General features: G+C 32.7%; 1 protein-coding gene across 3 annotated transcripts in view; it reads left to right on the top strand.

The window, feature by feature from the left end:
• ECPAS (Ecm29 proteasome adaptor and scaffold) overlaps nt 1–24103 on the top strand; it is a 160539-nt gene that overhangs the window by 35231 nt on the left and 101205 nt on the right. For all 3 annotated transcript variants that reach the window (XM_051961107.1, XM_051961090.1, XM_051961097.1), the window contains exon 2: nt 15824–15954. In XM_051961107.1, coding sequence (XP_051817067.1) covers nt 15824–15954 — 131 coding nt within the window. The remainder of the gene's footprint in view (nt 1–15823; nt 15955–24103) is intronic.

The following is a 24103-nucleotide window of genomic DNA, read 5'->3' as shown; positions in this document are numbered from 1 at the left end:
TAATTTGCATTTCTCTAATCAGTAGTGATTAGAGCATTTTTTCATATGACTATAGATGACTTTAATTTCTTCATCTGAACATTGTTCATATCCTTTGACTATTTATCAATTGGGGAATGACTTGTTTTCTAATAAATTTGACTCAGTTCAGAAACACTGGCTGTAAAAAATTTCCCAGCTTTCTGTTTGCCTTCTAATCTTGACTGCTTTAGTTTTGTTTGTGCAAAAATTTTTTTATTTAATGTAATCAAAGTTGTCCATTTGTATTTCATAATGTTTTCTAGTTCTTCTTTGGCCATAAATTCCTTCCTTTCCCCAAGATCTGATAGGTAAACTATCCTTTGCTCTCCTAATTTGCTTATAGTATTACCTTTTACATATAAGTTATATATTTGTTTTGACCATATTTTGGTATGGGGTGAGATGTAGATTTATGCCAAATTTCTGACATTATTTTCCTGTTTTCCCAGCAATTTTTGTGAAATAATAAGTACTTATCCCAGAAGCTGGAGTCTTGGGGTTTATTGAATACTAAGCTACTATAGGCATTGGCTATTGTGTCATATGTATCTAACATATTCCATTGATCTACCACTTTATTTCTTAGGCAGTACCATATGGTTTTGATGACGAATGCTTCTTATTGTTAACCTTTTGTTCTTTCAGATCAATTTTGTTATTATTTTTCTAGCTTTATATAAAACTTTTTTGGCAGTTTGGTGTGGGATTGAGAATTTTTACTTAAGCAACACCAACCTCAATTCTGGAGCTCTAATAGAGACAGCATGGAATAGTGATTTTAATGCTAGATTTGGAAATCAGCAGCATTTGAGTTAAGTTATGTACTCTGACACTTAACTAGCCCTGTGACTCTTGAAAAGTGATATTCATGCATTTCTATGGCCAAGGCTCATCTTCATGGGCTCTATATTCAGCTTGGTGTTAGGTCTGTCATAATTTGCATTCTGTTGGCTTGACATTTAGGAGGCCAGAATCATCTTTGTGTCACATTGTGATATCGGAATAGGATTTCACAGAATGATACAGATAAACTAATAAATAGTGCAGTATAAATTCACAACAAAGGTACACAAAGGTTTATAAAGGAGTTAGTCTGGAAATGAGTTGCATTTGAGTTGAATTGTTAGAATGGACGTGGAGGAAGGGATTTCCAAGAATCAGAAACATTGGCATGGATTTGGGAAAATGCATTATGTATAGGGGTGAGTAGTTAATATCACCTTGCATTCTATCGAATTTAGGGTGCATGAAGAGCTGTCAAGTTGGATGGAATTAGTATGCACAAGATCAGAAAAAGTAGTTTGTGAAGAATTAAATAAAAAGCCACAGAGTTTAAACTTCGGTGGGAAACATTCTTTTTATTTTATTTATTTAATAACTTTTTATTGATAGGACCCTTGCCAGGGTAATTTTTTTACAGCATTATCCCTTGCACTCACTTCTGTTCTGATTTTTCCCCTCCCTCCCTCCACCCCCTCCCCCAGATGGCAAGCAGTCCTTTACATGTTGAATAGGTTACAGTATATCCTAGATACAATATATGTGTGCAGAACCGAATAGTTTTCTTGTTGCACAGGGAGAATTGGATTCAGAAGGTATAAATAACCCGGGAAGAAAAACAAAAATGCAAGCAGTTTATATTCATTTCCCAGTGTTCTTTCTTTGGGTGTAGCTGCTTCTGTCCATCCTTGTTCAATTGAAACTGAATTAGCTCTCTTTATCGAAGAGATCCACTTCCATCAGAATACATCCTCAAACAGTATCGTTGTTGAGGTATATAATGATCTCTTGGTTCTGCTCATTTCACTTAGCATCAGTTCATGTAGTCTCACCAGTCCTCTCTGTATTCATCCTGCTGGTTATTCCTTACAGAACAATAATATTCCATAATGTTCATATACCACAATTTACTCAACTATTCTTCAATTGATGGGCATCCATTCATTTTCCAGCTTCTAGCCATCACAAACAGGGCTGCCACAAACATTTTGGCACATACAGGTCCCTTTCCCTTCTTTAGTATCTCTTTGGGGTATAAGCCCAGTAGTAGCACTGCTGGATCAAAGGGTATGCACAGTTTGATAACTTTTTGAGCATAGTTCCAAATTGCTCTCCAGAATGGTTGGATCTGTTCACAATTCCACCAACAATGTATCAGTGTCCCTGTTTTCCTACATCCCCTCCAACATTCCACATTATCTTTCCCTGTCATTCTAGCCAATCTGAGAGGTGTGTAGTGGTATCTCAGCATTGTCTTAATTTGCATTTCTCTGATTAATAATGATTTGGAGCATATTTTCATATGTCTATAAATAGTTTCAATTTCTTCATCTGAGAATTGTCTGTTCATATCCTTTGACCATTTATCAATTGGAGAATGGTTTGATTTCTTATAAATTAGTCAATTCTCTATATATTTTGGAAATGAGACCTTTATCAGAATCTTTGATTGTAAAAATGTTTTCCCAGTTTATTGGGAAACATTCTTTTTAGAGTTTTGAATAAGAGTGACAGAACCATACAGCTGCAGAGTAAAGATCAGTGATATAGAGGAGTGAAAAAATGTGTTTGAGGGAGGGAATAAAAAGACATAATTGGCAGGACTAATTGGAAGGTTATTGCTATAGTCCAAATGGGTGGCAGTGGAAAACAAAGATACCACAAATTGAAAAGAGGTAGAAATGATAGCAATTGATTTCTGAACTAAGAAATTGGAGAGACAGGAAAATAAAAATTAAGTTCCTGCATCAGGCTGCTTTTCTATATTCCTGTCCCACCATAAATCTTTTTTTTAGAAGGCATTTTGGCATAGTAGAGAGAACACTGGCTTCTGAATCACAAAGCCTTAAACTCCAAGCCTTTGACATTAACTTTGTGTATACCCTATGTAAGTCCTTTAGCCACTTAGGGTTCCAGGCAGCCTTCGAAGACTAAATTATAAATTACAGAACATTTGCCAGCTTGTATTGGTTGAAGGAGCCCTTCATTTAATTGATGAAATCACAGATCATATGTAAGAAAAGAAAAAAAAAATCTAAGAAAGTCTACTGGTTTCTTGGCATACAAAACCAAAAGCAAAACAGCTCCTGACTTCAATGGGCTTACAGTTTCCCTGGCATGTACACAAAAATACAAAGTATAAGCCAAGTTAATAAAATGTAATTTTAAGAGGGAGAGAATAATAAAAATTTGTGTAATGCCTATTGTACTTTTAAGTTTGCAAAAGATTACACATATCTTAGTATCTCGTTTGATCTATTCAACAACCTTATGAGATGGGCTCTATTATAATCTCCATTTTATAAATGTGGAAACTGATGATGGTAGGTTGAGGGACTTGCTCAGGATCAAAGAGTGAGTAAAAAGCAAGAGGCAGAATTTGAACTTGGTCTTTCTAACTTCAAGTTAGTACTCTTTCCAGGGTGCTACATAAAAGAGTGGCATCAAGAAAAGCCTTTTGTGGGAGGATTTGGGTTTTGAACGAAGCCAGGAATGTTACATGACAGGTGGGAAGAAGTACATTCCAGACATGTGAAATCACTAGTGCACAGAAAGGGGAGCTGGATGAAATACTTAGCAGGCCAGTGGGAAGGAGAAAAAAAAGGAAACTCCATCACAAAGAGAACACTGAGGTTTTGAATACATAAACTTTTTAAATTTTGAAGCAATATGTAAATGTTATTGTTATGTGAGATTGGGTGAGAGACGATGCCAATTACTGGGAATTGTGAAGTAAAGTAAGGACTAGCAGAAGGAACAGATTTGGCAGGGGAGTTTTTTTAAGACATGGTTTTGAGAAGCTGTTAGAGATGTGAATCTTGGGCTCATGAGAGATCAGAGCTAGGGAAGATTGAGGAATCTTTTGCATACTGGTGCTAGTCAAAATTATTACAGTAAATGAAATTAAAAGAGAGTACAATATAGAGAAAGAATGAAGCTGAGGACAAAATTGGGAAACATCTTATAAAGGCTCAAGAACATGAAAAGCAAGAGGAAGTTAGAAAGGTAGAAGAAAAATAAAAAATATACCTGAAATAGGAGTTATTTGGGGGGTTCTTTTCTGAAGAGAGATGAAGGAATGATCAGAGTATTTATGACCTTTTTTGAGAGCAAGTACAGAAGAGTTTTGGATGACACAAGCTAGCTATGCAAAAATTTAAAAAATTGTAATGTAACAACCTTGCTATTGGGCATAAGACAGTTCTTTAAAAGATTGTTATTATGGAGACAAGAGAAATAAGGAGAGAGGCAGAATGTCCTAGGAGAAACTCTTTTTAGGATTAGGAGGGTGACCTAAACAAATTTGTAGGTGAGATAAGCAGCCAGGGAGATTTTGGAAGATTTTTGTGATGGTGGCTAATGACACATGGATAATGTTAAATCATAGAGCGTTATGATTGGGTATGGAAATAGGTAAAGCCAGATTAGGATGATGGACTAGGAAAATAGGGAGGGGCTAAAAAATTGGTTATCTGATTTTGTCACACCTCCTGGAATAAGGAGAGATTGTGGCAAGTAAACTGTTACCATAAAAACACCCTGACAAGGAAGTTCTTGGACATTCCTTCATTTTGCTGATGCCTTTCTCTCACCATGGTATGTTCCATTTTACTTTTTACTATCTTTAGAATGCTTTTTTGTACTTATTTTTTTTGCGCAGTTGACTTGCTATTTTTAGTGAATTTTGGCTTGACTAGGTATGCCTTCTGGATTACTTTTTCTCTGAAACCTTTTCTCCTGCCTATATCTCCATTTTTCTCTGATGTTTTTAGGATTTAGGGTTATTATAAATTGATTTGAAATGTAACCTATACAAAAACTTCTATTTCACCTAACATTTTGTAGCTGAGCTACTGCTTATCTGTAGGCCCTCATGTGGGCACCCCCAGAAAATGATACTGCAGTGCTTGTTTGAATAGATATCTTTTTAAAGCATACTTAGTTCTGTGAAGATTTTTTAGCCTTGAAGAAAGTATACTTAGTAACCTTTAAGAACAGGCAGAATCAATTTTGTGACATATAGTAGGCACTTAATATTTTGAAACATTAGTTATAATAATAATAACATAATTATTATGAAGTTTAATATTTTGGAGCACACTGCTGCTCATAAGAAAGGAATTTGTAACAGAGAAAGTTATTTTGCCAGCACCTGCTACTTCTAATATTATTTTCTGTCTGCTTCCAATTTAATCTCTCTAGATTTAGACCACTGCTTTATACTCTATATTTGTTAATTGAATTGTTGATTATTAATTGTTACCAGTAACTCTTCCTAGAAATTGGAAGATAGGCGATAGACTCATTTTCTTTTCATTCAGATATTGAACCTCTTTGGTCTAAGATCTCTTTTAGCTCTTGAGATTTTGAGATCTATAAAAAGCGATAATAATACTTGCACCAATCTATTGTGAGGAAAATACTGTGCAGTCTTTCAATACTATATAAATATGAGCTTGCTGTCATTATTGCCATTGATCATTAAGATTACAGGCTATACTAAACTTCTTTCCTGTGTTTTGTTGATTTTTGTTAGTGGATTCACATCAACCCTGAATTGTATCAATTTAATCTTTGCCTTTTCTTACAAATTTTGGACGAGCAAAAGAATGTATTATTGAGATCCTGATGTGGGGAACCAATGGACAGTGTTCATTTTTTGGAATTGGTAATGGTCTTTTGCCAATTATAATACCATTAAGCCTTAGCGTTAAGCTTTGAAAGTCAGATTTCATCCCATAACAGTGCTGATTTTACAGTGAGGCAGAGAAAAGAGGAGTGGGGCTGCTGCTCAAAGGAAAGGAATTTGTGCTAGAGAAAGTTATTTCATTAGCACCTGCTACTTCCAATATTATTTTCTGTCTGACTCCAACTTAATCTCCCTGGATTCAGACCACTTCTTTATATTCTATTTTGAGTATCACCTATGAAATTTTATTCTGTTCCAACTGAACTTTGATTTAACCTGGTCTAATCTCTGGTTTAATCTCTAGAATCGTGTGTGTGTGTGTGTGTGTGTGTGTGTGTGTGTGTGTGTGTGTGTATAGAGTCACTAAACATTTTTTAAGTTTATTAAGCACTTACTATATGCCAGCGCTTAATACAATGCAGTATTAAGCACTGGAAACACATAAAAAGACAGAAATAGTCCCCCTACCCTCAAGGAACTCATATTCAAATGGGAGAGATAACATGTAAACAACTAAACAATTACATACCAGATAGTAATCTTCCTTTAAAAGCTGGTAATATGTATTTTATCGCAGTATGGTAAAGTGGAAAGAGCACTACATTTATAATTAGTAATCTGGGTGAAATGTTGATTCCATCATTTCCTATCTCTATGACCTTGGAAAAATCACTTAACCTAGACTTCTGTCTGTTTTCTAAACTATAGAATGAGGGAATTGGACTCTGTGTTTTCTAAGGTACTTTCTAGCTCTGACACAATACAGGTTTTAAGAGAGCAAGTTATTGGTAGAAATAGTAGGAGGTTTCGGTCAGAGTAGAATATTTCAAGGTATTGAAAGTGATGTATTTTTGTGACATGATGAGTCTGAAGGGCAGTTGAGGTGGCTGTAATTAGAGACCTAAGTTCAGATCTGGTCTCAGATACTTATTAGCTGTTGACTCAGGGCAGTAACCTCCTACCTCAGTTTCCTCAGTGATAAAGATAATAAAAGAACTTACTTCTCAGAGTTGTTGTGAGGATCAATTGAGATGGCATTGTGGATAGAGAACTAGGAAGACTCATCTTCACAAATTCATAAATGTTTAGCTGTAGGACTCTGGACAAGTTATTTTTAATCCTGTTTGTGTTGGTTTCTTCATCTGTAAAATGATCTGGAGAAGGAGATGGCAAACTACCCCTCTATAGTCTTGGCAAGAAAACCCCCCAAAAGGGCTACAAAGATTGTTAGACACGACTGAAATGACTAAGCAGCAACAACAATAACAATAACAATGTACCTCAGTGACTGACACATAATAGGTGCTATATGAGAGTTTATTCCTTTCCTTTTTCTTCCCCTATTCATACAGCTTTGTAGTTAAGTGATAGTGGGAAAGAGATCACTGGAATTAAGAAGGCAAATGAATGTTAACTAGAATGTTGACAGAATGAATATTATGAAGAATATTGAAGTCCCAGAGAAGATTGGAAGAGAATGTTCCAAATCACTTAGTAATGTCATTGAAGAATTTGAGAATGTTAAACTGAAAACAGATAAATAAGAGTAATAAGGATGAAGATAGAGTATATAAATAGCTTTCATGAACTTCAAAATAGGGAATGTTATATTGAAGAATAGGAGTAGAAGAATAAAAAGGGGAGGATAGACAAGAATCAAGGACTCTACCAGCATTTCTTTATAGCCCAGAAATTCTGGGGGGATTAGGAGTATGACCTGAGGTAGAGAAGGTTGTAGAATTTTAGGGAAAAATTCACATTAGTGAGGAGGTAGAAAATGTTGAAAAAATTTGAGACTATATTGGGCCTTTGAAAATAGAGCAGTATTCCACAGGACATAATAGATTGAATTAGGAGAATTAGGGGGGAGGATGGAGAGGGCCAGAAGATTACATAATCATTCTAGATAAGGTAAAAGCTTCTCTTTTATAGCCTGGCATCCCAGAGATAAAACCAGGGTTGATCAAAATGGGAGAATAAATATTTTGATGTAGATTTGCATGGAATTTTAGTAGTTGAGAAGAAATTTGTGTGATTGGCAAGAATTAGACAGTAGAATAACTTGAAGAATATACAGTTTCTTAATTTATAAATGGAATTTGTAATACTGGTTTATGGTTTGGTCTAAGTGTTTATGAATAGGATTTTAGCCATACATGTTCTTTTTCTCACAATGCTGGTCCTGGAACATCCTGGTTCTTACAAACATCATGAAAAGAATGTTGCTCTATCCTATGCATTTTGTAATCCAGTGTTATAACTGGCTTGCTTGCTTTTCCTCATACGAAACATTCCATCTCTACTCTCCAGGCGTTTGGATTGACTGTCTCTGTGCCTGGTATGCTTTTTCCTTATTCACTTCTGTCTCTTGGCATCCATGGCTTCTGAAAGAAGCCTCATTTTATAGTTTAGAAAACAGAGATCCAGGTTAAGTCATTTTTCCCAAGATCATAGAGGTAGAAGTGGCAAAAACAACCTTTGACCCAGTTTACTAACTATAAATGTAGCGCTCTTTCCACTTTACCATACCAGTGATAAAATAAATATTGCCAGCTTTTAAAGGAAGATTGCTATCTGGCATGTAAACAGTTGTTTGCATGGTAAAAATTCTGTGTTCTAGAAGAGGCCTTCCTGTTATTTCCAGCCAGTTCAGCCTTTCTAAAGTTAATATTCCTTTTACTTTGGATTTATTGGATATATGCCTCTTTATCTACATGATGATGTCATCACCATTAACAAGTAATCTATGTGAATAGTGATTATTTTTGTTTTTGTACCTCCATGTCAGTACACACAATGCCCAGCACATAGTAAGCACTTAATAGATACTTGTAGCTTGATTCTAACTTTTCTATTTATATATGAGAAAAGTTTTCTGTTTAGCATTTTTGGAAAATTTAGAGCTATGTGGCAAAGCTTCTAAAACTGTGGGTCATGACTCTACATGAGGTCTTGTAACTGAATGTGAAATTGTAAGTTATTATTAGTAAATATTTAATTTGTATACCTTTTTATATACTTATATACTTGGGGTAACAGAAAAGTTTCTTGGGTAAAAGGGGGTCGAAAATGGAAAAAGTTTAAGAAACCCTGATATATAGTATATTTCTGACTTGTATTATTTATATTAGCAGTATTGCTTAAAACTACATTTTCCATAATAGTGCTAAGGTTTTGAGGTTTTTTTTTTTTATTTGTTTGGTTTTTGCTGTGCTAACAATTCGTTTTGTGAATAAAGTGGGAGAGATTGCAAGATTTTAAAATTATATACATGATATAAAAAGTGTCACACAGATATTGTAAAAGGCGAAAGATTTATGTGATCTGAAGAGAAACCAGAGTATTACACGCAGATATTGTGAAAAACTGTGGTGGTGATATTTATTTCTTTCCTTTTTGTTCTCTGCCTAAAAAAAAAATATATGCATTTTCTTCATTTCAAGGTCAATCATTGTTAAATACAGTAACCTTTTTTCTTTTCATGTCTTTTTGTGCCATTGAAATTTATTAAGTACCGCATTCTTAAAAAAGTTTTACTAAAAATTATTGGTTGAACATCAGTACAACTAGTTAAACTTGCTTGATTTGTGTTATATCAGCTTAGTGTTAAAAGACTTAGAGGACAGCTTTCTGAATGTTACATGATCCTTCATTGGTGAATTTTTCAGAATACAATTATTCTTCTGATAAGAAGAAAATGTGAATAGGAATGATCTTTATTGTTGGGTGAGGGGATTCACATTGATGAAATCATAGATAGTATTCTTTGAAATAACATTAAAGAGATGATTTTTTTTGAGGCTTTTATTAAAGGGGTTATGTGTTAGTTGGAATCAGAGCTGGATCCAAATATGACCTAATTGACAACTTTTTATTGTTATTGTGCTTTCTATTTGATGCTACTAAGGATTTCTCCTTGATTCTGTGCTATTCAGCATTTTTCTTAGTGACTTGTTTGAAAGCATTGTTAAATGCTTGTTAAATTTTCAAGGATATATAACTGGTAGGAATTGTTGAATAACCAAATCAAGATTTTATAAAATGTTGGCCTTTTTGAACAATGGAGTAAATCTAATGAAATACAATTTAATAAAGATAAATATCTGCAACTGAGTTCTCCAAATGACTTTCACAAGTATAAGTGAGGAAAATATGGATAGGCAGCAGTTCTGGGTAAAGATTAATAATATATCATAAAACTTATAGAAAAAAGAAACTAATAAAGGATAAGATAAAAATAAATAATATTTGATCCTAGATGCAAAAGAGTCCAGATATCTCCCTATTTACCACCATTGGTGATTAGTATTTCTAGACCACTACTTCAGAAAAGCTCGACCTACTATATTCCAACTCATTTACCCTTCAGAACAACTTCAACAGTCTTTCCATCCTATAGAAATTGTGCTATGGGGCAATAGCTGTCTGAATTGCGGGTTGCTATTCTCAGATTGGATTTCAGAAAAGACCCAGGCATCAGACCTCACAAAATGCTTTCTTTTTCCTATGATTTTCTGCTAATGGTGAAAGGACAGAATAAAATAAAGTTTTACTGGTTTTGAGACCAAAAAAAAAAGGGGGGGGGGAGGGAGAGAATTATTAAGACAGTTGTATGAAGAATAAAGTAGAGAAGGAAGAATAAACTTAAGAGAGTAAGTAGAGAGAAGAAAGAGTTTTGAAAGTAGCATGTAGAATTATCTAACTTTTTAAAAAAGCTACCAAAGATTCATGATTTACTATAAAATCCTTTTTTTGTGTGTTCTCTTGTGTGCATAGATAAATTAAGCTTATTTTTTTTGACAAAAAAAATTATTTAAATTATTTAATTTAATTAAATAATTTAATTATTTAAAAAAGTCACAGGAACAATTTGATGAGTAAAGCCATAGAAGGGTAGAAAGTCTCATATTCTAATCCTCATCAATATGTATTTCTCATCAATAAATACACAATAAAACCTTATTCCTTTATACTAAAAGGTTTTTCTTAATAAATTTCCACAATTCAATGAAAAATTATTTTGACACTTTGAAGAATACAAAGAGGAAGTAGCTGCCACAAGAGACCTTGTTCAAACACTGATTCTGTTATTTGAATCTAAATTAATTGATCTTTTAAAATATGTGCCAAAGAATAAAATTGAGAAAACTAAAACTAGAAGAATGGATAAAGGAAGAAAGTTACTTCATTCTATTTTAAACAATAAACTGACAACCTGTATCATTTTAGAAATTCCAGTTTTGAGACCAGTCAATGAGAAATATAAGAATTATAACTGGCTTTGTAAATATCCTAATATTCTAGTTATCCTTATATAAATAATAAATACGGCTGCCATTAATGGAAAATTAATTATTCTGCCAAAATGTAGTCTTAATAATCAAAGAGATTATTGGAAGCCAAGATAGGCAAAATGTAGGAACCTTTCTAGAAGTAAGTTCCAAAAAACCTCAGATAACTCAGAGGATTTAATAGTAGCCCAGTAATATAGAAAACAAAAGTGGGGGGGGGAGTAGGGAGAGGAGGGAAGGCTGAGTAATATCAATTTCAAATCACAAAATCTTAAGAGTTGGAAGATACATCAATAAAGGTAATCTAGCCAAACCCAAATATAAACACAGAAATCATGCCAAATAAGTAGCTGACTTAAAGAGTTTTCTATGAGCCAAGTAGGGTCCCTCCATGAGATACTTCCTCCCTTGATTGAAAACTAAGAAAAAGAAAGAAAGAAAAAGCCCCAAGTAAGTATAGTCAAACAAAGCAAATCTCTAAATGTACACAAATGTTTGGCCATGCTCAAAAGTATATTTCTGCACATTATGTCCATTACCTTTTTCTTTAGTGAGTAAAATGTTTCATCATAGGTGTGATTGGTGGTTGCATTGATTGGAGTTCTCAAGCCTTTTACTATTTTTGTCTTTTTTTTTTTTTTTTTTTTTTAATGGAGTTGCTGTTCTTTTAAATTGTTTGTCTGGTTCTGCTTACTTGACTGCAGGTCATCTCACACTATTAGTATTTTCTAAAATTGTCTTTTTCTTTATTTCTTACAGAACAGTTCTATTATATTTATATACCACAATTTGTTTAGCTATTCTAAGGTGCTTCCTTAGATTTTAATATTCTCTCTACTCACCCCTACCCCATTTTGGTTCATCTCATGTCCATTCCCATCATTCCTTCCCTAATGTTTCTTTATTTTTTGTATACTTTTCTTATGTACCCCAGTTGTGAGGAATGGTGAGTTCCACCTTCTTCCTCCTTTCTGTATACGTTTATGTTTCTTTTATTCTTTATCTTTCTTATCATAGAACCCTCTGAACAGTACCTCTTTTTCTTTTTTTAATAAACTTTGAAGACATTTAGTTCTGAAAAGACACTAATTTCTTCTCTCATCAGGATGGTGACAGTATGTTATCATGTGGTCTCTTCCTAATGTTCAAATTTACCTTTTTAGGTTTCTCTTGACTAATGTTTGCTCTAATATATCTTGCTTTTTTGTGGGGTCATTGATTTCTATGTGGGCTATTCTGATTCTCAAGAAATCACTTCTTGGCTAAGATTTTTTTTTTTTTTTGTAAGTACATTCACTCAATTCCTTCCTCAAGAGTTTTTATTTCATCATATTAATGTCTTTTTTCTTTTGATATGTGGTTCTCATGGAAAATCCTTCTTTTTTTTCTCTAATTCCACTTAAAGTTACAATGTAAGGTGTCATACTCCTTGCTTTCATTCACTCTATATCAAGCTGGTAACTGAAACTTGGTATTTTGCTTTTTTTTTTTTTTTTTAATCATCTCTCTGTCAGTTTTTGTTCAGTTCATACAATCATCATTTTAGTTCAGTTGTTTGATCATTTCTTGCCTAGACTATTGCAATAGCCTCCTTATTGGTCTCCCTCTCGCAGTTTTCTTCCTTCTCTACTTTATTCTTCATACAACTGTCTTAATAATTCTCTCCCTCCCCCCCCCTTTTTTTTTTGGTCTCAAAACCAGTAAAACTTTATTTTATTCTGTCCTTTCACCATTAGCAGAAAATCATAGGAAAAAGAAAGCATTTTGTGTTTATAAAGATGAATGCAGTCTTGATCATAATTTGAAAATAGGATGGGGAAAACATGGAAAATGGGGTATACCTGCTGTATGGGGGGATAGTACTTAGGGGAGGAAGAACTATTATTTGATATTATAAATCAGAGAGATAGTTAGTGAAACTCAAGGGCAGTAGCTTGACATATACCCCACTTAGGAACAATGGCACAATTAATTTGATCATGGTCTTATTTCCAGAACTAGAAGAGTAGGAAATAAGAGAAAAGAGTAATTTTCGGGAACAAAAAGAGAGAAATGTCTAGGGAAGTGAGGTCTGATGCCTGGGTCTTTTCTGAAATCCAATCTGAGAATAGCAACCCGCAATTCAGACAGCTATTGCCCCATAGCACAATTTCTATAGGATGGAAAGACTGTTGAAGTTGTTCTGAAGGGTAAATGAGTTGGAATATAGTAGGTCGAGCTTTTCTGAAGTAGTGGTCTAGAAATACTAATCACCAATGGTGGTAAATAGGGAGATATCTGGACTCTTTTGCATCTAGGATCACATATTATTTATTTTTATCTTATCCTTTATTTGTTTCTTTTTTCTATAAGTTTTATGATATATTATTAATCTAGTGGTGCATTCATGTAGTTTATAAATAAATATATACATTGGGGTTATGTGTTAAACTTTTTTTTTTAACGATGGTATATGTGACCAAAAATATTTATGAATTTCAGATCTGGGCCCTCTTTGTTCTTCACTTTCTCTTTTAGCGATCTTGCCACTTCCCAGTGACTTCAGTTATCTCTGTTCATTTAGATGACTCATAAATCCAACCCTGAGCTCCAATCCCACATCACCAGCTGCTGTTAAACACTTCTAAGTGGATATCCCTATGGCATTTCAAATTCAGTTCTTCCTTCCGCACCCTTCTCTCCCCAAATCCAAATACACTCTAAATTTCATTCCTTCCATTCCTTCCATTCACTACTACCTCTTTCCTTCTAGACATTTAAGTTTATAACTTTGGATTTATCATTGTTAATTCTTCCCCTCATTTCTTATATTTAGTCAGTTGTAGAATATTCTACTTTCACATCATTCCTTTCATATATCCCATTGTCTACACTTAAAATGCTACCATCATAAGTCATTTTTTGTCATTTTTCCTGGACTAGTGCTATACCTTCTTTATTGGCCTTCTATCTCCCATGTTCCACCTGCCCCTCTCTTCCTTATCTATCCTTCACACAGTTGCCAAAATCTTCTGCAACTACAGGTCTGACCACATCATTTTTCTGTTTAAGAAATTTTCATCTATAGGATGAAATGTAAGTTCCTTAGCTTATCATTTAAAACTCTTCTCAATCTGTCTTCAGTTTAACCTTTCCCCTTTATGTTCAATTACTGTATCACATATTCTGCAAGCTTGCCAAATTGAATTATGTAACTATTTTCCAAATTTGGTAATCTATAGCTTTCCTCTGTGCTTTTGAACAGGTACTCTCCCCTGCCTGGAATACTCTCTTCTTTTACCATCTATTTTTTTTTTTTCAAGTATCATCTCATATTGCCATTATTTATCAATCATTTCTTGAATTGTCCTTCAGTTGTTGAGAGGGCTATTTAAGTTATTAATACAAGTTATGTATATACTCATACCTGCTTATATGCACTTAAAAGGAGAAATATAGGGGAACAGAATGAAACTTCTAGGTCTGATGACTTTGCTTCCTATTTCCAGCACTTGGCCTGTAATAGGGACTTAATTAAAATGGTTATTGGATTGCTTGGTTTTGAGACTGGGTTAGAAGGCATATTTGTGAATCTCAGCCTTAAAACATTGCTCTTAGAGCAATAGTTCACAATCCTAGTCAAATAATAGCCTCAAGAAATGTCATGAAATTCTCTGTCTCTGTTTCTCCCTCATTCTCCTTGACCCCTCTCCCCCCACGTACAAAATATAGGATATAGAATACATACAAAATAGGATGTAGAATATCTTTGATTCATTGGTAGAAAGAATTTCTGGAAGAGGAACTGCTTCTATCAATTTAAAAGTCAGTAGTTCTTTCTCTACTACACCACGCTGTTTCTCATTTGTGTATATTCTACTGGGTTTTTCATTTCATCCTCAGACTCAGTAAAAGAAACCTAGTAAATGAAATGACAAAGACATATATACATATACATATACATATATATGTTGTATTGTGTTGATACAGTATGTTGTATTGTGTTGTATACATAGATACATTTTAGTACAGGGAGAGAGTATGAGGGGGAATCAGAGCTATTCTTGATTGGCATGATACTGAAGAAGTTCGAAATCATAGCCTTAGATCCAGGGTTGTAGATTGTCGGACTATCCCTTAAGTTATCTGTGAAGTGGCTTAGCTACCACTGAGTCTGGGCTCTTGCTGCTAAGATAGAACTGGGTTTGAGATTTTGAGTCTTTTTAGGGAGTCTTTATTATCTTCCCCAAAAGGGCAAATCTCTCTTCTCTTCTGTCATCTCTTGTCTTTAAGGGTTATAGTTCATATAGTTATGACACTTATACTTGCTTAATAAATAACAAAGTGTTCAGAAGTCCTTCAGAGATTATAGAATAAAGAAAGATGATTGGTTGTTAGCCTTTTCCCATTTCCTTTTTAAGAGAATTTAATGCCTATGTGAAAGGATCTTCTTAATAGTTGTATCAGAGACTAGTTGCATGGTTATGGGTTCTGAATGATCACATTCCTGACTATTTCTCTTGCTGACTTTGAGGATGGACTAGAACTCTATATTGGTTCTTTCTTTTGTTATTTTGACAGTGAGTTAATTTTACAAAACTGTAGTGCCTAGATTCTTGGAAACTTGTGTTTATTAGACTGACACTCCCTTCCTCTTCTCTACTTGTGTATATGTATTTTAATGGCTGTCCTTATTGACATTCTGATTCTTCATTAATAGTTTGCCTTTACTTAGTTATTAGTGATATTTGTTAATTTGATGAAGAAGGTTAGAAGAAAAATCCTGATATTTGAATTTGTGATTTGCTATGTTTTCATACTTTTTTTCCTTTTCAAATTTCAGATCAACTTGAGCGAGTCTTCTTACGACTTGGTCATGCTGAAACAGATGAGCAGTTACAGAATATTATCTCTAAATTCCTTCCTCCTGTTTTGCTCAAACTGTCTAGTACACAAGAAGGAGTACGCAAAAAAGTAAGTATGCTGTACCTGTTGCTGGAATTAAGTACTTGATTAAATTGATATGTTTTGTAAGATTAGAGGTTCTATAATTATTCTGTATGCTCTTGTTTAACCTTCACTTCTTTAGCAGGTATTTATTAAGAATCTGCTGCAAGTTTAAATTGTTGCCTTCTTAAATACCCATACTTGGTAGTCATGTCAACACTACTACATACAAAGTTAGTTTATTCTGGGAATGATTCTCCTTATCTAGAATTGTATTCCTGTTTCTTCAAAAAACTGAGACAAAATTTGCTTAATTAGTCTCTTTCAATCCATGATAGTGAGTTAAAGCTGACCTCTTTATGTAACCTGGCCATTAGATATATTTTAAAGCTTGAGATCATTTGAATTAGCATTTTGACAGTAAGTAGTGGCTGTATTTTACTTGTAAAGCAGGATGTTCTCTTATACAGTGTTAGATATGGGAAGTTATATTAAGGAATCATAGACTCTTGAATTAAGGCCAGATCACTTAATTTTAAAAAAATCTTTTAAATGTATAGTCTTTGCCTCCCAAGGATTAATGCTTTATAATATGTAGAAAGAAGCTCAGAAGTGATCTACTCTAACATGACAAAAATTATTAAGATCTGCTTTAATATTCTAATGATAAGGAAATCACCATTTCTGAAGAAAAACAGTTTCAATTATGGTTGGTTCTACACCAAAATCTTTTTTTAGTCACTTTGTTAGAAAAGAAATTTGAGTCTGCTAGGATCTCTCTGGAGTGCCATGCTGCCCCTCATTTGTTACTACTTCCTTTTCTGAGATTTTCAAAGACCATCTTTTTGATAATATGTTCTAGAATTTTGATAGGAAATTGAAGTAAAAAACATTGGCTTATGGTCTGAAAGAAACCTTTCTCCTCTTGGCCTTTTTGAAAATTAGCACTTTTGCCTCTTTAGTTGTGTATGTATCATATTTCTTAATTTTCATGATTTTTCAAAATTTTTTCATTGGCTTAAAACTTTCATCTGCTCTTTCAGTGACCTGGAATTCATTTCATTGGAATATGATTATTTGTAGTGGTCAGGTGCTCATTTATAATCCCTTTACTTATCTAGAACTTTTATATATAATCTTATTTACTTATTTTTACTGATTTTTATTTTCTTTTTTGGGGTTAGATCCACTCTGTCGGATAGAGCACAGAACCTTAAAGAAGCTAGTAACATACTAGATGATGGGTCCTTTGATTATAACAGCCATTGAAACAAAGTATCTTGCTACAGAAGAATTTGGCTGGAGGGGTGGCATATATGATATTATCAAAGAAATGTATGCCTGGAAAAGGAGGTCCTTCATGTAAGGAGAACAAGTGATAACCATTGGATAGTTTTTTTGCTCTGTTGGTGTTCATGTAATATCAAAAATTTAGCGGTAGGTTTCCCTTCCAGCACTTCAGATTTCTCTTATAGGAAATTTACAGCATGATAAAGACAACAATCTCACAAAATTAGATGGTACAGATGAACTTTGATTTGTAACTTTGGAAGTAGTAACCACATAAGTGAAATAATTGAGGTTTTGCAGTATCTTTTCCAGAATAACACTACCAATTCATTCAATTGAATCATCTTTTGAGATCCATTTATTTTCATGATTTCTCTGCTCTGGACCTGCTTCAGATTATCAGTGTTTTTGCAAAAAGACATTCTGGGAAGCCCAGTCTATAGTGGAGGATAATAATCTAGATTTAGACTGATTAGGGTAGAGAACAGAGTACAATGAAGTTATCACTTCTCTAATTCTGGACAGTCAATCCTAAGGATTGAACAATTAAATAAAGAAAAATAAATTCAACCATAATAGATACGTGTGGTCCAACAAAATGAGTTCCTTTGTTGGCCATATCCAAAATTATGTGTCTCATTCTGAATTTTAAATATATCACTTTTAGCAGGAGGATCAGTGGAACAAACTAGACAAGGGAAGATTAGAAATAATGGAACTCAATATCCCATTGTTTTATAAACTGGAAAACATAACTTATGTAGGAAAGTACTGCTTGTTCAATAGAAACTGCTGGGAAAGCTCATGAGCAGTTTGGCAAAAATTAGGTTAGAACAATATCTTATGCTATGTTCTATAGTACAGGCAGCAGAGTGGTGCGGTGGGTAGAATGCTGGACCTAGAGTCAGGAGCATGAGCTCATATTCTCACTCAGACACTTAAATAGCTGTGTAATCATTGGAAAGTCACTTAACTTCTGTTTCCTTATTTTCCTTGAATGTAAAATAAGAATAATATCAATGTTATTAATTATTATTAATATTTAATTTTATTAATAATAATAACGATCAAATGAAATAATTGATGGAAAGCTCTTAATACAATATCTGACACATAGTAGGCACTAATATAAATGCTAGTGATCATGGGTACATGATCTTAATATTAAATATTATACCATTAAAAATTAGAACAGAAATATATACCTTTCATAGTTATAGGAAAAAGTTTTATTTTTAACAAAATAAAGGGAATTACAAAAGATAACATATAAAACATTTATCTGATGACATCAAACTAAAAAGCTTCTGTACAAATTAACTTAAGGCACTCAGTATAATAATCAGCCAAATTGGAAACATCTTTATATCAAATTTTTCCAGGACCAGTTTACTATACAAGATATACAAATAGTTTATATATGCATATATATATATGTGTATATATATGCATATATATGTGTGTGTTGTGTGCGTGTACATGTGTGTGTGCGTGTGTTCCCAGTAGAGAAGTGGTCACAAATTAATTGCAAACTATTAGCAACCTTGTGAAAGATTCTTATATATATAATCTTATTTACTTATTTTTAAAATTGTATATATAAAAGTCCCAGATAAGTAAAGGGATTATCCCAAACAAGAATGACCATGGTTTGGGATATGGATGGCTAAAAAGTTGTGGTATATGAATGTAATAGAATATTATTATGTTGTAAGAAAAAAGTAATATGAAGAATATTGAAAAGCACAAAAAATCAGATGCACAATAAAATAAACAGAACTAAGTAAGCAATATGTATAGTAAATACAATAATGTAAATGGAAAGAAAAATCACAAAAAAGTTAAAGTTCAGTTTTGCAAAATTTCAGAGAATAAATATTGCTTAAAAGAAGTGCTATAAAAGAAGATATTACAAACCCACAGTCCGCAAGAGTTATATATTATGCAAATGTTCAGGCTTTTTTGGTACTTTGACTAGTATCTCTCATTTTTGTTTTCTTTTTCCTTTTGTTGTGTGTGTCTTTAAAAATATTTGATATATAGTTTGCCTCATAGTGGAGGAAGAGGAAGAGATACTAGGGAAATTTTGGTGATGTAAAAACAAAACATCACTTAAAACATATTTGAAAAAGACTGTAGCTTTCTTGAGATGAAGGACTTTTTATTTTTCCTTAAATGTATATTTCAGTACTTTAATGCTTCTCCTTTGCATATATTAAGTGCTTAATAAATGCTTGTTGATTTGAAACAAATAAAGAAAATGCATTTTAAAAATTAGTTTTCATTTCAGGCTGATAAAGTTCATTAATTTTCTTTAAAAAAAATTCATTCTGAATTTTAAGTTCATCATTCATCTGGCAGAAGGTAGCGTGTATGATTCATTTCTGGTCTTCTGGAATCATGACTTATCATTGCATTAATCAAGAGGTCTGAAGTCTTTCAAAGTAATTTTTCTTTATGATGTCATTTTATAAATTATTAGTGTTTCTAATTTTTCTTATTTTGTCATTTGTGTCATTTTTTGTCAATCTGATTGGTATGAAGTAAAACATCATAGTTATTTTCATTTATATATCTTTTAAATTATTGATAATTTGGAGAATTTTTTTCACTTGTTTTTTCTTGATAGCTTGAATTTTCTCCTTTGCAAATTTCCATTTCTTGTTCTTTGTTTATTTACTGAAGTATCTCTCAGTTTTATAGTTACATCAGCTTTAGCAACTAAGACTTTTATGAGAGAAATTTGGAAGAATTTTCTCCAGTTACTTTTTGTCTTATAATTTTAACTGCTTTTGTTTTGGTTTTTGAAACTTTAAAAAATATTTTACGATTAAAATTGCCCATTTAATCATTTGTAATCCTTTCTATCCTTTGTTTGATGATGGACTTTTTCCTATTTATAAGTTGAAATGGTCATTTCTTTCTTGATTTTCTAATTTGCTCATGATGATATTCTTTTCTATCTAAATCACATATTCATTTGGAGTTTATCTTGGAATAAATACAGTATGAGATAATGATGTCTACCTAATTTAAGTCCTTTTTTCAATTAGTAGGGGTTTGGGGTATATTAAACACCATATAACTTTTTTATTTGCTTTTATATGTTCCATACAAATAATCCTTTGGGAGCACAGTACTGAATTAATTAGTTTATTTATGTAGTATTTTTATTATATTAATGAGTAATATTTCTCCTTAGATTTCCCCTTAAATTTCCCTTAAATTAATTTCCCCTTAAAAACCTTAGGTTTTTTTTCCTGCAAAAAGTGTTTTGTGGATTCATATTGTTTTTGAGTATGTCTTCATAAACAGACTTTCAAATGATTTATACTTTCTCTGTTATTTTGAATGGAATTTCTCTTTTATTTTGGTTACATGTCCCAAGAAGACATTGGACAATTTCTAAAATAGACAATAGCTGCTTTATTAATTTTGAGCAAGGAGTCACTAATCACTGTCATTCTTCTTGTCACATCTTTACTGTATCATTCACAAAAAAAGAGCTGTGTAATATATCATTTTTAAAAGAATAAACAGCACATTTGTTTGGGTGCTCCCTCTGCAGATTACAATTTTATCTATCTTCTTATTATCTTGTGTAACTCTCACCCAGTTCCTTCTCTGAATCCTCTAGTATTCAATGGAGGGCTTTCTTCTATACCTTTTGACATTGTATGGATTAAAGACTCTCTGCAATTTCCAAAACATAATAGTCTTTCTTCTGAATTTCGACTGATTCGTTGTCCATTTGTAATATCTAAGATATATGTCACCCAACTGTATATCTTAATTGGAGCAATAATCACTTGTTATTCCAATTGCTTTTTTTTCCTGAATAGTTAAGCTTAAATATTCTGAATGAATTTAGCTTTCATCTACTAGACTTTACTATGAGCCAGGAGCTTATTCTAAACAGTTTAAAGTCATTTGCCAACAGAAACACCTAAAATACCTCACTATTTTATTGGGAATCCTTCCATTTGGACTCTTATTGGACATTTTCTCTGACAACACAATCTTGTTTTATGCTTTACTAATGATCAATTGAATGAAGTTTTTTATTATGTCTTTCAAGAAATCTTGTAGGATTTTAACATGTGAGATAGTGTTTACTTCTATTTAAGGATATGTAGAATCAACTGCCTAAAGCAGAAAATTATTTTATTAGAGCATTCAAAGCTGTATTTTGCTGATTTTTTTTGGGGGAGGGCTATTTTGTATTCTGCATTTTGTGCTGGTGTTTATTATAGTTAATAAGCAGTATGCAATATGTAGAATCTTCTATTTCCCTTTTTAATCAGTTGTATTACTAAAAAAATAGTCTACTGTAGAATATCATTTATGAAAGATCATCTGTTCTTTTTCAAACATTTAAGCTAGATTTTCTCTCAACATATGTATAGATTATTTTCACAGACTCTTAGAGAGGAAAATAGGTCTATGAGCCATTAGTTATTGATATTTTTTCAGTTGCCTTTTTCTAGTCATAATGAAGTTATAGAGCTTTTTCTCTTTCTGTTTTGATATTTCCTTCTCTCAAATATCTTGATACTCTGTACTCTCAGAATTGGATATTCCTTAGTGAATTTTCTCTTGTTACTTACAGGTCACTTCAGCAGCCATCAATATGTTAGTTTTTCCCTGGAATAATCTGGATTTGCTTAAGTGGATTTGTTTCTATCTTTAAATACTTTGGGAAACAATACAGAAAAATTGTTTGAGACATAATACTCTTTTAGGAAATAAATTTTAGTTATTTCTTCACATTATCTTTTACCTAACTCCCTTCTCTGTATTAACATAGCCAAACCACCTTAGTTCAGAGTCTCATCATCAATGACCTGTTCCTTGTCACTTTCCTATTCAAATTCAAGTGAATCTTTATTGCCTTTGTTACCAAATATAAATGTTTACCTTTTTTTAATAATAGATTTTTATTTTTCAAAATTGCAAAAATAGTTTTTAACATTTATCCTTGCAAAATCTTGTGTTCCATATTTTTCTCTCTCCCTGCCGTCTTCTCCCTTACCCTAGATAGGAAGTATGGTTTAAATATATTTCCACATTTATTATGCTGCACAAGAAAAATCAGATCAAAAAGGAAAAAGAAATGAAAAAGAAAACAAAAAGCAAGTAAACAACAACAACAACTAAAAAGGTGAAAATACTATGTTATGATCCACATTCACTCTTTGTAGTCCTTTCTCTGGATGCAGATGTCTCTCTCTATCACTTCTATTGTAATTGATCTCACTCACCTTATTGTTGAAAAGAGCCACATCCATTATAGTTGATCATCATGTTGTTGCCATGTTCTCTTGGTTCTACTCACTTCATTTAGCATCAGTTCATGTAAGTCTCTTCAGGCCTCTCTGAAATCATCCTGCTGATCATTTCTTATAGAACAATAATATTCCATAACATTTACATAACATAACTTATTCAGCTATTCCCAACTGATGGCCATCAGTTTCCACTTACTTACCATTACAAAAAGGGCTGCCACGAAGAGTTTTTTTCCCACATGTGGGTCCTATTGCCTTTTTAACGATCTTTTGGGGATGCAGATGCAGTAGAGACCCTGCAGAATCAAAAGGTATGCAGAGTTTGGTAGCTCTTTGGGCATAGTTCCAAATTTCCCTACAGAATGGCTGGATCAGTTCACTTAATGTTTGACTTTAAAAAACCTTTATAACCTACCTCTTTAACTTTGTTAAGTATTGTTACCATTTTGGAACTCTAAAGTCCTATGAAATTGGCCTTTTTTCTCTTCTGTTATGCTCTACCTTCTGTTTCAACTCTATCCCAAAGAATCCTTCAGTTATTTTCAGACACAGCTGAAGTGCTCCCTCTTACATAAGATTGAAATACATAATCTTACATAAGATTACATACATGATTCTAGTCTTCATGGACATTTATCAGCTATGAGAATTTTTGAAGTTTTTGCTTTGTAATTATATTAGGGAAAACAATGCAGAGTTAGAGAGAACTGGTTCACTACAAATTAATCCTTTCAAATTTCAGATGAAACTTAGTATTGTTGTTTCAAAACTTTTCTGCTTTCTTCAGGTTCTCATTTTTTCCTCCTGTTCTTTCCTTTCAATAGACAAATTAAAAAGTATGCCAGTCTTGGTCTCTGCCTTGACTGATTACTTTTAATTCTTCTTTGGCAATTCTAGGTTGATCATCACTTCTTTTCTGTTCCTACTATCTCTATTCTAGTCCAGACCCCTAATTTATCATGACTTTATCTACTGTTACTAGTCTCTCTGTATTCTTTTTCTGACTATTACCAGATTCAGTAACTTTATGTTTCTTACAAGATAAAATTCAATTTACTTTGGTTAATATATACATATACACATATCTAATGTTATCTTGAGTTATGTATCTTTTGGTCCACTTACACTGATATTGTTAGTGATCTTCAAATATATTATGCTTCTTATTGTATCGGAATCTTTAATATTATCTTTTCTCTTCCTCGGATTCTTTCTCCTTGGATTGTATCTGCCTTTTTCTTTTAATTGTATTTACCCTAAATTTAATTTAACTTTAGAATCCAGCTTTCATTCTGTTTCTTTCATGAGACCTTCAAAGCTCATGTTGGTTTTTCTTAATCATTATTTCATGATTCCTCTAAAAATTTATTATGTGAATCACTAATATTCACACTTTATTTTCTGACTTGTATTATTGTTTGATTTTTGTTTGTCCAGTGAGGTTGTGAATTCCTTAAAAGTTAGGATTGCTTTATAATATTTTGGTATTCCTTATAGCAATAGCCTGTCAGTAAATTTTGTTGAATTTATTTTACTTATTGTATCTCTTACACTAAGAGTATGTAGCCCTTGAAAAAGTCATGTGGAAAAATGGACAC

The sequence above is a fragment of the Antechinus flavipes genome, chromosome 1 (assembly GCF_016432865.1).
Source record: "Antechinus flavipes isolate AdamAnt ecotype Samford, QLD, Australia chromosome 1, AdamAnt_v2, whole genome shotgun sequence".
Taxonomy (NCBI): Eukaryota; Metazoa; Chordata; class Mammalia; order Dasyuromorphia; family Dasyuridae; genus Antechinus; species Antechinus flavipes.
The sequence above is the reverse complement of the archived record's forward strand: the minus strand, read 5'-3'. Positions and strand labels throughout refer to the sequence as shown.